The sequence below is a fragment of the Bombus pascuorum genome, chromosome 7 (genome assembly GCF_905332965.1).
Source record: "Bombus pascuorum chromosome 7, iyBomPasc1.1, whole genome shotgun sequence".
Taxonomy (NCBI): Eukaryota; Metazoa; Arthropoda; class Insecta; order Hymenoptera; family Apidae; genus Bombus; species Bombus pascuorum.
In genome coordinates, this window is record NC_083494.1 from 17,698,942 (window position 1) to 17,713,354 (window position 14,413).

The 14,413-nt window shown below is 38.6% G+C and overlaps 1 protein-coding gene across 2 annotated transcripts in view; it reads right to left on the bottom strand.

The window, feature by feature from the left end:
• The window catches only part of LOC132909348 (tyrosine-protein kinase Dnt-like), a 104,055-nt gene extending 91,503 nt beyond the window's left edge, over positions 1–12,552 (bottom strand). The window contains exon 1 of one of the 2 annotated variants that reach the window (XM_060964130.1): positions 11,965–12,552. In XM_060964130.1, the coding sequence (XP_060820113.1) occupies positions 11,965–12,109 (145 nt within the window). In that variant the 5' untranslated portion in view covers positions 12,110–12,552. The remainder of the gene's footprint in view (positions 1–11,964) is intronic. The other variant, XM_060964132.1, reaches the window with a different exon arrangement.
• Positions 12,553–14,413: the final 1,861 nt, after the last annotated feature.

Below are 14,413 nucleotides of genomic sequence, written 5' to 3' on the forward strand. Positions count from 1 at the left end.
TAGGGGGTTTATTGATCCTCCGGTTCCTAATGTATTCGAACGGGAACGATGCAACTACTCAAGAGTAATGCGAACAGTTAGCTGGATTGGAATGCCTCTGCGAATCAGATAAATCGTATTTTTCCACAGAAACGCGCCGGCTAGACGCGTCCACCGTGAATTCCCCGATATATCTACGTGCTTCGAGGGAGAATAAAATTTTGAACGATTAAAATAACTTGGATAATTCTCGTGTTTGCTCGTGTCGACATCGATATAGTTTATATTCGCCGAGATTTATATTATTCTCGTGTTCGCGCATCTCCGCGCGATATTCCCGAAACCGCGCCGAACTGGATGGCACCGCGCGGTGAGGTGGGGCGTGGCGGTGGGCAGGGTTGGTAGCGAGGTGAAACGACTGCACTTCACAAACATAACCCGTGCGTACTCCGGGCAACGAAATTGTCCCGGCAAACAGAGAAACGGCTGATGAACATATATTAATTTGCCGTGCAAATAGGCGATCGCGAGGCTTAACTCGTTTCATCGACGGATCGATGATCCGAGGGGAGAATAAATTTTGACGCGTCTTCCGTTCTCGCGAGTGTTTGCGTAAATCACGCGCGCTCGTCGATGCGAGACACGTGTAAATATGTACGGAATCACGGATATGGAAGCTCGTGTATCGCGAACGCGTTCGTGTTTGTCCGTATATAAATTTCCCATGTAAACCAGCCCGATGGCGGCCGATGGCCGACGTTCGTCGATTGGATTGCAAATCACCTGCATACTTGCCGGTCGACGTATTAATCGCGACGCATCCTCTTACACGCGCAACCACTGCATTCAGCGTCAAGTGGACAGCGCGGAGGAAGCTTCGTCACGTTCGTTGCCCATCGATCACCCTATATTTCATGAAATCCAGCATCCTTGCCAGGCATTATATACCTGCAAATCCGCCTATCCCTCCATTCATATCGGCACAATTTCAACTTTCTTTTTTCATTGTTCGCTTTTGTACGCCGTTTTCTTCGCTCTTGCGGACCAATGGAGAAAACGAACGTTTCGACCAAGCTACGCGCGTTCTATCGCGTTATTTACAGCGCGAGTACATCACGCGATGAAATTCGTCGAAAAACGACGAGATAAAAAACGACGTTGCCCTGTCAAATTAATTCTTCCCATTCCGCGTCCGACGGTGTAAGACAATAGTGAAATAACGCTCGCCGGTAAAATCGGTACATCGTTGCAAAATATTTTCTTCTCTCTACGAATTATTTATGTTTCTCGGCTTCTCTACCGGCTGCAAAATCATAACAATGCTTGTCGATGGTGTTCGTATAAATCTCAAAAAGAACGAATCAGAGTTAGAGATTCGAGTTAACGATTTCAAGTTCTACGATCGATGCCAGCAATTTCAAAGAAATTACTTTTTCATACTATGGATGTAAAATATTCGTATAACATTTTCAGTAGAAAAATAAAAAAAATTTCAAGACGAAACAAAAATCTCGTTCTTAAGATACTTCCTGACGATACCGATACCGATGAAAGATACCGATCTGCCAATAACTAATATACATACTATAAAATATATTTACACGTTGATCTTCTAACAATCACAAGCGTTAATTTTGAGAAATAAAAATATCACACCTTTCAAAATTTTCAATGAATAACAAATTCAGATCGTCTCTATATGCACTTTTCCGCATAGGCGCTTCGATCTAATTATGCAGCCATACAGGAATTATAGAATTATACAAAAGAAGCTACAAATGATAACTTTATACGTAAATGGTATTTGGTACAACGAATGAACGTAGTAAATGTCAATTCTTATCGTTTAAGCGATTCGTCTAAAGAATTCATAAAAATTAGATGCCCATTAAGTATCCCCCGAAGTAGACGCCCAAGTTTGTGATTCCACGATTCTTTTAATCAAAATATCGACAATATTCTAAATATAAATAAAGTAAAGCTGTATATAGATAGATAGATAGATAGGTAATTCTCGCAAAAAGTACTTACAAACTTGATGGAGAATTTTAAAAGGTTAGAAAAAATTAATATTTTTGGTAGATGGTGAATTTATCACGTTTTAGAATTTATGGTCTCGACTGTAAAAACTCGCGATATTCGTATTCCTTCGAGAAATTAGTACGCAAATCTCGTACGTTGTCATCTTTTGAACAGGCGATGTAAGAAAATATCAATCCTTATGGCCATACAGATCTAGTATTTTATCGCATAAAGTACGATATTTTTCTAAATATGTATTCTAAAATGTGCTTTATAATAGAATACCAACGGATGAATGAAGATGGTAGCGTATAGCGATAGAATAGTTGGACCGAAAATCGACTGTCTGGAAATGCGTTACGTAACGAAACGCACAAACTGATTCTATCGGATACAACGTTTAATAGATGAAGATTAACTATTACGTTTTACTGGTTAAGTAATTCCTAAACGAAACGAACGTACCAAAGGAAATGGATAATTAGCGTAACCTTGCCTCTATCTATCTGCATTGGGGAAACTCGAACGCTTCGATGACTACTTAACGGTATCTTGGTCGTCGATACTTACTCGCCGCATCTGGTGACCGCTACGAGCAGCTGTTCAATATTTGCAGTCTACGTATCTTTATACGTAGCTATTTCTTTATATAGAGTAGTGGGTTCGCGATGTAACGATACTTTGAATTGCTTATTCGCCACGACGTACTTTCAAACGTGCATAGTACGAATACAATATCAACGTAAATTGGCTAACGTAGGTTAAATAAAAATATCAAACGAGTAAAGCAGAAATAAATGACATAAGATATTTTACGTTCCAAATCAGATACCTTTAGATCGATACTTATGTTCTTAAATAATTAATTGTAATTAATGTACGATTTAAGCAATTTACGTTTTGAAATTGTATCAAGTTGAATCTGAACTTTCGACAAATTCCATCGAATACCGTCGATAAGCTGTATTATCGATCGATTATTTCACTGCAAGAATAAACGAACACTCTCGGTACCCGTAATTTTTTCTCCTATATTCGTGTATCGTTCACAGTGAATTACCGAAAATCAGTTATTTCGTGTCATTCGTGTCAGCTATAAGCTATAATTACAATAAACTATTCGATTTAAAATTTTATACATAATTTTACGTAAATTGATCGGGCTCTTGACGTAATAAACAATAATAATACGGGAATCTACTATTAACACAGGCTCCATGAAATTTTATCTTCTCCAACAAAGATTCCATTTTTATGCTGTTACTGTCACAGAATATTTGTACTTAATTGTACATATTATGTTTAATGGGATGGCACTTTACGACAGACAATTAATTAGAAATCTGGTATTATTACATGAATTATTCCGAATGCATGTAAACGTGACAATATCGTAGATTAAATCCGATATAATTGTGATTGAATAACGGTAATAAATAACTACGTTAATATGATTGAACTTAATAGGATTAAATTATTTCTCCTAAGTAGTTGTTTGACAACCGAAACGAATTATCGGAAGTGAGGAAATTACACGTTCTTCGCTTTATTTTCAGTCAATTACTAACTATCGTACACGCGTAATATAATATCCATATAAATAGATACTGAAATATTTTCGTTTATTATACTACATACAGTGTACAATAATAGGAAAACAAGGTGCCAATGTACAATATACTTAGTAACGATAACGATAAAATTTGATGGAAAAAGCAAGTCGACGAGATATCGGTCATGATTCCTAGTCGACCGCAGTGCTCGGGATAAACTGTAAATCTTTACCTCCAGATTCCTCGTAGCTTATTTAAGACAACGTATCCCGTGTGTACGCGTATCAATCGCGCGGCTCCACCGAGCTAGCGGCTGTATCAATACATAATGTATTTGCACTTGTGTCTACGTATGTCCTGTATTTATGCACATATCGACGGAATATGTGAATCTACAGGTACAAACGCGTATTCGCACGCATTCAACCGTGCGTGTGCACAAACACGAGACACGGCAGATCGCTCAGCCATAAACCATGGCGGTTTACGTTATCGTCTGGCCGGATCTACCCGTCGGCAAACTGCTGCAATTTGGCTAACGTTCCTTGCAGCCCTGTGTACTCGTGGAAATTGATAGGGCCGAAACGTCGCGCTTCTATCCACCTCCCTGCACCTACTCATCCACCGACGAGCAACGCTTTTTACCAATATTTTTCTAACACACCGAATGATTAATCATCCCTCCAACACATCTACGTCGTCGATTGAGAATCGAATTCCTAAGACTATCGTTCGTCTAGTATCGTTCAGGAACGATAGGTGTACGGACAGCCTGATGTTCAGTCCTTCTCTCAAACTCCATCGATCGACATTTATCTCGATCACGTCGAACGAAATGGACATCGCGGGGGCGAAGCAAAAAGGTAATTGCTCCTGAAATCGAGTATATCGTCTATCGTTGGTCACTTCTACGTGAAAACCATGCGACTAAACATGGCACAGATGCGATATAGAAATATTAGTAGTTTATTCTTACTCGATTCTCAACTGTTGCAATAAATACGGGACAAATGTCAGTCAAACGTCCATATATACTCTCTTTACAGATTGCCTGATAAAATTACAATTTACCTGTTAACAGTAAGTTGTTAGAGTAAGTAGTTAGATTCTGTTTTTATGTCATTTCTAATTTACGTATAAATCAGTCACTTGTATAGAAAGCGACATCATAGGTGGCTTTCCATTTAACGTTCCGTCTACTGTTCAAAGGGGTTAAACTTGCCGAGTTTGGAATAGCAGCGAAACTACGTGTACATTATACAGAAAGTTGGTCAATTCGTTGTAAAATTGACACGGTATGCCTTGCATAGTTAATAATATTTGATAGCAAGAGAGGCCAAAATATTGAACGATTCCAGACCGTTCAATTTTGTTCCAAATCTGACGATACACCAGAAAAAGAACAAATCACGTTTTACCATTAAGAGTCACGCGTTCTCGAATAAAAACATTAAAATAATCGAAATAGAAATATTGGAAGGAACAAAAGGTGTAACGTTTTATTTTAATCGCTACGTTTCTTGAAACACGTTGCTACATTCCGAACGTGTGACATAAATAGAAAATCATACGAAAGGAGCAAGACGAAATAGCGCGTATTCAAACTTATTTTTCAAAACATTATGTACTTTTTTCTGCTTCTCTTGCTTCTTCTTCTTCTCCTTTTACTTTTAACGATTTGAGATGGTGCAATGAGACAATTGATTTCCTTAATTTCCATAAAAAAAAATCACATTTAAAATTAGGAAATGACTTTGTAAAAGCGTCTGCGCAAACAATGCGTGTAAGAGTTTGCGGAACATTTTCAGAGAGTAAGAACTGTCGCACGATTTTCCATCAAACGCGTTCTTCCGGGATAAGTGATTTTCCCCTTGTCGTTTCCACTGACAGAGGTCGTAGCGAAATATCAACGGGAGTTGTTTTACGAGCTTGCCCCGACAGTCAACGAGAATGAACACGTTGCCGACTGTTTGTCGGTCGGTTTGTTTCGCGGTCCAGACGAAGCAAACACACTGAAACCGATTGCGCTGCACGCAGCGCCGTGTCTGGGAGCAAATTAAAAATCAATTCCAGGACCCGGTAATTTGAAAGTGTTCGACCGGCTGTTTCTCCGGACGCGTAGCGAGCTTTAGTCTGCGAATAATTTGCCAAAAGGTTGAATGCCGCGCGCAAGTCGACCGTCACAGAGGTTCTACCGTCTGGGAAAATATTTCTGCCCGGCATAAACGGGTATATACCTTCGCGGCGGCTTAATCCACGTCGGTGATTTAATTAAAAATTGTTTGACCACGAATTTTAAACGCGACCATAAAATTTCGCTATTGCGTCGTCTCTACGCGCAATATTTTTTATTCACGACTGGCTTATCTTCACGGTGGACGTTCAACCGCGTGCGCCATCCCGATATACCATTCACGTAGGAATCCCTTTTGTCCAGTTTCGATTAATCGCTGAAAAATATTTATTCGATCGGTAACCGATGAAATGCGTTGGCGTTTGACACTTCAATGTGTAACATATATTTACGAAATTACCAACATAAAAGATGTTTCAAGAGCATGTGTATATTGTCAAATATTTAATCAATACGCGATATCACTTTTTTTGCAATAATATTTGTTAAATGCATAAATGAACGTATGTGTAATCATACGTGTGAACGTACATACGTTTAAAATGGGAATCAAAAATTCAGAGAAGAAATTCTTCCGATAGAAGCGTTATTACTCGTTTTTATTATTAATTAAAAAGTAATCGTGTGATCGTGTTAACGGATACTTGAGAAATTCCAACTACTCGTCGATTTTACTCGCACGCATTCGTGTAGAAAATAATTTAAGTAAATATTCATAATAATGTTGTGTTATATACGTTATATCAGGCTGATAAAAATATTTCTCGTTACAAATATTACAAGTATTAAAATAGTGTAATTTCTTTTAGAAATACTACCGATCAAGAATACCGATTACTTGTTAGTTTATTAATTTTATTTCGAAAATTTTTGCCAAAAGTATCTAATTGACAAAGAACAGGCAAATGGTTTTTCATTAAAACACGTATTTTTAGCGATTCCCGATTATGGAAAAGATTTTATGACACAATCTATGTACATAAAGGCATATTATGTATGTATGTAAAAGCATATTACGTATGTAAGTAAATGCAATTTCAGTTTGTAAAAGCATATTATTATTCATCGAAAATGAAATGTAGTTATCGGTCAACGATATGATATCCGATCGATCGATATTATAAAAAACATGTAAAAGTTCAATGTTTAAGATATTTCTAAAGTTTAAGACATTTCTATAGCAATTGTTATAAAGTATTTCATTTACTACGTTATTGCTTTATTATATTAGTTGGAAAGCCACACGTTTAAAAGTTATCTATTTGTTTCAAGTAGCGATAAATGCAAATTTCATCTCCATCGATAAAAAATAAAGGAGGTATTCCCAATGAATCGGAAAAATACCCTACCTATATATATGTGATAACACGGTACTACATGCAGCGATAGTAATGCAAAAAAAGATATTGGAATCGCAGGGGAACATAATTTCCCGTCCGCCGTACTCGCTGGGTTTGGCACTGATAGATTTCAACTTCGTTCATTACAATGTAGTTTAGATGAGAAAAGTTTGAATAATTTTCGAATCGTGGAAACGGCAGCGCGTTCTTTTTTCTAACGACATCAGAAACTTTTTGTCCAGAAAACATTAGGTATCTTGTTGATAAATAAGAAATTGTTAGAAATTACAAATGCATAGATGGAAACACGTATAATAATATAAAACACGTAAAACATGCGTAATTTGAAAGGCTATTACGAAGGTTACTGCGAAGGCTACTACGAAGCATCGATTCGACTACGAACAAGATCTGTATATTAAATTTGCGTGTTAAAAGTTTCAAAATATTTAAAAAATATTTCGCTGCTTCTGCGATATTATAATTTTAGCTGAAAATATTTAAAAAGTATAATACAATAATATACGTTTAATAAGTTCCACATTTTGGTATAAAAAAAAATGTAGAATCTTCGCGTTCTTAAGTAGCAAAGATCTCGTTTCATCGCCGTAGTTCAGTTCAACTTAAAATTTCGTTCAGTTTCGTTCACCTTAAAATAATCGTGAAATACTTGTAATAAGGTATCTGTTTAACACGGAACATCCGGCGAGTAACTTTCAATTCGGTGGCGTTTCCACGCTTGTGCCCGTTTCACAGTTGTGAAAACTTACTTTTTCGATTCTCTAACTAGCTTGGTTGAAACGCAGAGTAGCTTCGCGATAGTCCTTGTGCTCCATCTGTATAACCACAGTACGCTGCAAGTCCTCCATCGAACGGCAGGCGTACCCTGTATAAATGTTTGAAACTTTCTCCGGAATACGTGCCGAGTTCGCACGATGAGAGGCGTCAGCCAATGATGTACTTGTATTTCCGTGTTCGAGCAGGGCTGTCTGCTTCAGGCTAGAGCGAATCTTCCGTCTGCGTACGTCTGTCTCTCTTCCACTTGCGCTTTGTTCGTCGATGCTACTACTTCGCCGTCCTCTCTCCAGTTACCTTTCGCTCTCTGTCACCGCGCATTCTTGCTCGTCTTCCCTTTTACCTCCTTTTTTCGGTGCTTTCGAGCAATGCTCCGCCAGCGAAACGAAGTTTTCCGGGGAAACTAAAGTCATTTCGTTCGTGCAATCTAAGTTAAGTGACTTTCGAGAGCTCGGACGACTAAACGCGCCCCCGGTGGGTCGCAACTCGCACGACGCGATCAACCCTTTCTCTTTCTTCTCTCCGCAGCTTGCAGGTTTACGGAGGTCAAGTGGAAGAGGGGACGAGGGCCGGAAGGATCCAAGATCTGACGAGGATTACGTCGTCCGTTAGGTTCCACGGGTGCTTAGCTGGCTGAGAAATCGACTCTAAAGCCACCATTCTTTCCGACGACGTACCGGCACCATGGTTACACGTCGTTTCGTTCGCCGATGTTTCGAGATCCTTGCACCACGGCTAACCAGCCGACGAAGACTAACGGTTTAAAGTTGCATCGTCCCGTATCAGACATTTTTCAAGGTGACAGCTCACGGTTTTATGCTCCGTAGGAGCTGTGGCGCGAGCGCACTTTTGTCGAGCCGACGACTGATAAGTTTGAGCCAAGTATTTGCGACACCTGAATACCTTGGTCGATGCCAACCTAGCTTCGAACAACTTGAGACGTTCAACGTCGTACATTCAAGTAAGAGGTGACTTTCCTTTTTTTTCTTTCAAGGAAAATTCTTTCGAGGAAACGAATACTTGGCGAGGATCGACAAATTTTATAACTACGAAGGATGAAACAACAGTTTCTCTTGCCTCGGTTATTTTCATGATTTTCGACGACGTAATACGGACTTTCTGCAAAACGACTATATTTCAGCAACAATGACGTTATCAAATAAAAAAGAATATCTTTATCAACGCGCTTTGTGAAGTATGGAGATGCTATCTTCATTTTTAATTCAAAACTTAAATACCAAAGAATCCGAAGGACTTGGGAGCAATTTTGTATAATTTATCTGATACCGGATAGCAAATTTTTTTCGAAAACACGAGCATATTATTTACCGCGGTGAAATAAATTATAAAACAAATTATATCTTGCTTTAGCGAATATCTGGCTTGTTTTCAGTTTATCGAGATGGTAAATCTGACATCTATTTCAGTGGAATGTAACGAATGCAAACGAACCGTGTATAAAGACAGTAAACGCGTTAAGAGATCCAATCGTATTATCGCAATCACGTATGGCTCAACGATATCAGTCAGGCACGCTCAAATTCGTAGCATTCTTTTCGATCTACATTCAACTGCCTCTATTAACCGTTGGATAACGACGTATCGGTGTTAACGCAAAACCGTGGAAAAGCACACAGATATCCGACCGTAAGACCATTGACACCAGAAATGAGCGATGAAGCCATTTTGAGCGACGCGACGCGACGCGACGCGACACTGGGATTGGCTCGATTTTCGAAGAGTCACGAGCGGCTGCTCGCTCGTAAATACAGCTATTCCACTTTTTCCTCTTTTCCGCTAGCAGAAAAGTGACGCGTCCAAGCTGTGTGTACATAGGCTCGCTACGTTCAGCCAGATAGAGGCGTATGAATCATGGAACCGTAAAGTGATATCGAATGGAATAGAGACTAAGTACGTACGGCACGGTACACGAGTCTCTGCTGTGTGTGCGTAGCTGACCATCAAAAACGAACGCCTCCTACCGCAGATCCCACCGTGTATTCCACGCAGCTCACCGACTTCTAGTGTGATTTAGCTGCACTTCGAAGAAAGCGTGGGAAACGCGGTTTGGAATGGTCTTAAATTGAAGGAAAATGGTTGGAACGTATGTTCTACGACCGGCCTCGTAAATCAAACTACCGCAGAAAAATGAGCAAACGATAAATTCTCTAAATCAAATGCAGTTTAATGCTTGAAATTTAAACAACGTCACGATGAAACGTTACGTAACGATGATTTGTTACGAACAAAGTTAAGTTTCGGAAAATTATTTAGAAAGAAATGTTTTAACTATATTATTCGCGTCGTTAGATCGTTTCGTAATAAATTTTTCTTTCCATATAAATAGGATCGCGAAATAACTTTAACAAATTATTTTATCGTCTTTCCTCGGGATCACGAGATTCCGTCTCTCGCGTTATAAAAATACAGTTTGTTTTAAATAGAAATTAAAGTATCCGATCAAGCTAAGAAATAACTCGATTGATATATTTCTTTCTTCCACAGTTGCATTAATTTCAGTTTCGTAATGGTAATCGTGTAACGAACATCGTCAAAATGTATTTATAATTATCCGTTAGAATTAAAAATTGGGTTTCCGTAGCTGCGTGCACTTTCCACGATTTTAATTAAGATCTGCGGCGAAAATATCAAAAGTATTATCACGTGTTTCACATCGATGTATTATAATCTAGGCTAAACTATTTCTTAAAAAGATACAGTCATAGGATAAAACCCTGCAAGGTGAACCCAATTCCATAATTTCAATTTAGTCTTTCACACAGGATTATTTCACTGCCGATTGTAACACAATTTTCATTACGCTTCCTCTGATAAGCGAGTTTATGACATTTTTCCCGACGCTGCTTGACATTCCATTAAAAATGCCGGACCAGGAGGATTCGACGTGATTAAGGCAATGTTAAACTCGCGCACTGTTAAATTCAGTATCGTTCGTCAATGTTATTGTTAATTCGATAACCATACGCGGTCGTGACTCGTTACCGAGCGGTCGTGCAACGACTCTAATTAAAAGTTCACGATACACATCCATCGCGAATGTAGTTTTAGTTTATCTCTATAGATTTTGCTCAAGCATAGCATTGATGGCAAGTTAATTGAGAGTTCGCGGTTCTTTTGACCATATGGTCGGTCGCCGCTACGTCGATGGAATGCTTGCATTTAATTTGTCACGCTCATCTTCTCATCCATTCCGCTCTTTCTTTCGGTTTCGACGATGACAAAACGTTACAATTGTAACGAGATCCTTTAACGGCCGCCGCGAACGCAAGATTTCTTCAAACTACCATCGAGTCCTCTTGTATTTTTAAATTCGTTCCATAACGAGGAGGGACACTGTTTCACTTTCGTCTTAATTGAAAGTTCTAATTAGAGGACCGGACATTCGTAGAAAATAACTTTTCGAGAGGACTTTTCATCCTCCGCTTACAGCATAAGATATTTCCACGTGCATATTTCTTTACTCGTTTCTTATGCAACTCTTGCACAAAATTGCACAGAACGTAATATGAAAAAATAGTTATATAGAATAATGCTTCCTATAATAATTGCTAGGTAAAACGATATTTTATCGAGATTGTACTTTTTAGGTTATATTTTCAAAACTATCTATTTGAATAAAAATACGCAGTTTAAACGTATACCATTCAAATATATTGTTGCTAGATTTCGAGCTAACGTAACGATAAAACAATTGAAAATTATAATGAAGTTAATGTGACGTGTAGTTGCGACATATAGCGTACATCTTAAGTTGTAAGAACATTATAACATATTCGTTTAAAGGCGGTTAAGATTTATTCCAAACGTTAAATAATTAAAATCTTGCGCGAAAAAGAAGCTTCTCAGCTTTGAAATGATATACGATAATATATATCTACAAAGAGAAAAATATTTATTGGGAAAAAAGAAAAAGAGAAAAAAAACATTTCAAGAAGAGATAGAATAAAATCGAGTATTTCACGTGTCATAATCTAATAAGCGGAACCCAATAGCAAGCGTAAAAAGTAAATATGCAACGAGAAATTTAAATAAAAGGAAGCGTTATCCTGTGTTTCTTCGTCTTTTCAAAGTAACCGATTTTTCAACGAACTGTGTAAATTAAAAATAGGTGGCTACTTACCCAACAGTTTCATAACCTGAGACTGGCTGATAAAAATGTTCAAGTATCCATCGCTGCAGCCAACGAGAACCAAAAGAACGAAAAACTTGCATCGCAACAGATCACACGATCCATCACCCCACCGCATTGTCTCGCATAATAACATCACGCACCGACGTAATCATACGCGCAAAACGTACCACTTTTACTCCGTTTCTTATTTCCGTTTCACGTTATACACGTGACAGCAAGCGTGGAAAAGTTCTGTTGATTTTTTTCGCAAACGACGACAAACATCATCCATATTTTTTCTATGCACAAAATCATCGTTCGATATAACGTTTCCACGTGTTTGACTCGAAAGTTTTTCAAACTCTTTCATCAACAACTATTTCATTTTTAAAATTGCATTTCTCCTAAGCTATTGAACTTTCGATTTTGTAAGCCATTGAAATGTACTATATAGCAAAGAGATATTACGCTCGATTATTATGGATCATCCATGGTCGAATGAATATCGAGGAGAGCGACGGTCACATGGTTACGTGATCGACGAGACATGAAGGAGAAGTATCAAAAGCACAAGAGAAGCGATCACAGCGTCGTCGGCGTCGGAGCGCAACTGACGAACGTCGCTCGGTAAATTGAAGGCGCCGCGAGACTCGCGCCTGCGCCCGCTTAGGGGTGCGACGCCGAATACGCGAACGGCCAACGACGAATCATTGGGTAATACACGACGCGCGTACGCCCTGTAAATCGCGGTAAGTGTAAATCACACGTTTGGATGGCCAACCGGCCGTGATGCGCTATCAGAATCGCCAAAGTATCAGAATAGGGGAACGTACAATTGCCTGCGTTTTAATTGTGTTTTTGATATATGGTATAGGGGAGACACAAAGAACGAGTTATCTGGGTAAAACTATAAAACTATCTGGGTAAAACTGGATACAACTAGTCTCTTCTACTATTCCGTTTAAAATGATCGAAAAGAAAGTTTTAAAGTACACATATGGAGATACTATGAAGATATACATACATATATTTATTAACTTTCGCATAAATGATATTCTTAGTATAAATAGTATAATTAGTATAATTCTTAGTATAAAGTAGGGAATGTTTTGGCAACGGTCTCTGCGCATCTAAATAATAAAAAAAGTTTCTATAGACATACGTCCTGCTTAATTTTGTTTTCGAGTTATAGCGGATTTTGTCTCGCGCTAAAACACTTATCGACATATTATGATCAAGAGAAAAAAAAAACAAAGTTTCCAGCAAATACGAACTAGATCTGGACACGTGGGAAGAGCAAAACAACAGTCGTTCGTGAGACGTCTGCAGGCTTACATTGGGATGCAAGGAAACACCAATTCCAACATCTCTTGTGACGGGTAATAAGTCGAAAACAGAGACAAATAGAACGTATCGCTGCTGTGCTTCGATAGTGGCACAAGCAAAAGAATGTGAACTTTAGAGGAGAAGCGTTTTAAAATTTACAAAGAAATATTCGCGACTGGTTTAAACGACTTAACGCAAGGCATGTCGTATAATATAATATACATGCAAAAGACAGAATATACGGGATGTTTACCCATTATTATAGTATATGTTACCCATACAAAAAAAAAAAAAAAAATGTTTCGTGAGAAAGTTAATGTATCTCAGAGGGGAAATTAGGCTATGATACAACAGTAACATTTTCTTAGTGAGAAGGACTCGCTTTTTGTTTAATTTTTTAATTGGAAAGCTGAGATTAAAACGCACTCAACGATCTTGAAACGAAGATGAAGATGAATTACAAGAACAAAATAAACATTGTAATCGGATCATCTAGGTACGATGTAAGATTTTTGGATCGCAGCCAAAAATGTTATTACGAGACGCATTTTGTTCTCAATTAGATACGTCCGTAACTATCGGTAGGGAAACGGGTTTTTTCTCACAACGCTTTCATCGAATCTTTGATTTTCCATCGACGTTTCGATGAGAAACGCATAGCAGTTTGAAAATGGTAGAATGGTAGAATTTAATTAAAGATCTTTTCTCTCTCTATAGCCATTAAATCCCCTTCTCCCTCAACCTTCCCTCTGTCCTTCGCTGTTTCCCTTTTCCGTCTTCCTCTCTTCCATCCTTTGCCTTTATCCGACCGTCTCTCTCTCTCTTTTCTTCCCTCGCTTTCTCTCTCGCTCTTTCTCTGCTTGTTTCTCTCTCGCTATACGACTGCACGGGCACCATGCACAGTTTGCAACTAGGATTCACGATTTGATCTTCGTCAGTTTAACTTTCATGGTGTAGCAACGTTCCCTGCCGACGAAACGGGACTTTAATTATACCACGGGGTTAATTAATTCCGTCAAATCCTGCGAAGCGCGTCTCAGTATCCTCTTTGCTTTTTCCCCCCTTTTCTGTTCATTCTGTCGAGCTTCGAACCTGAAATTTATCCTCTAGCACGATATAACCGCGGAAAATA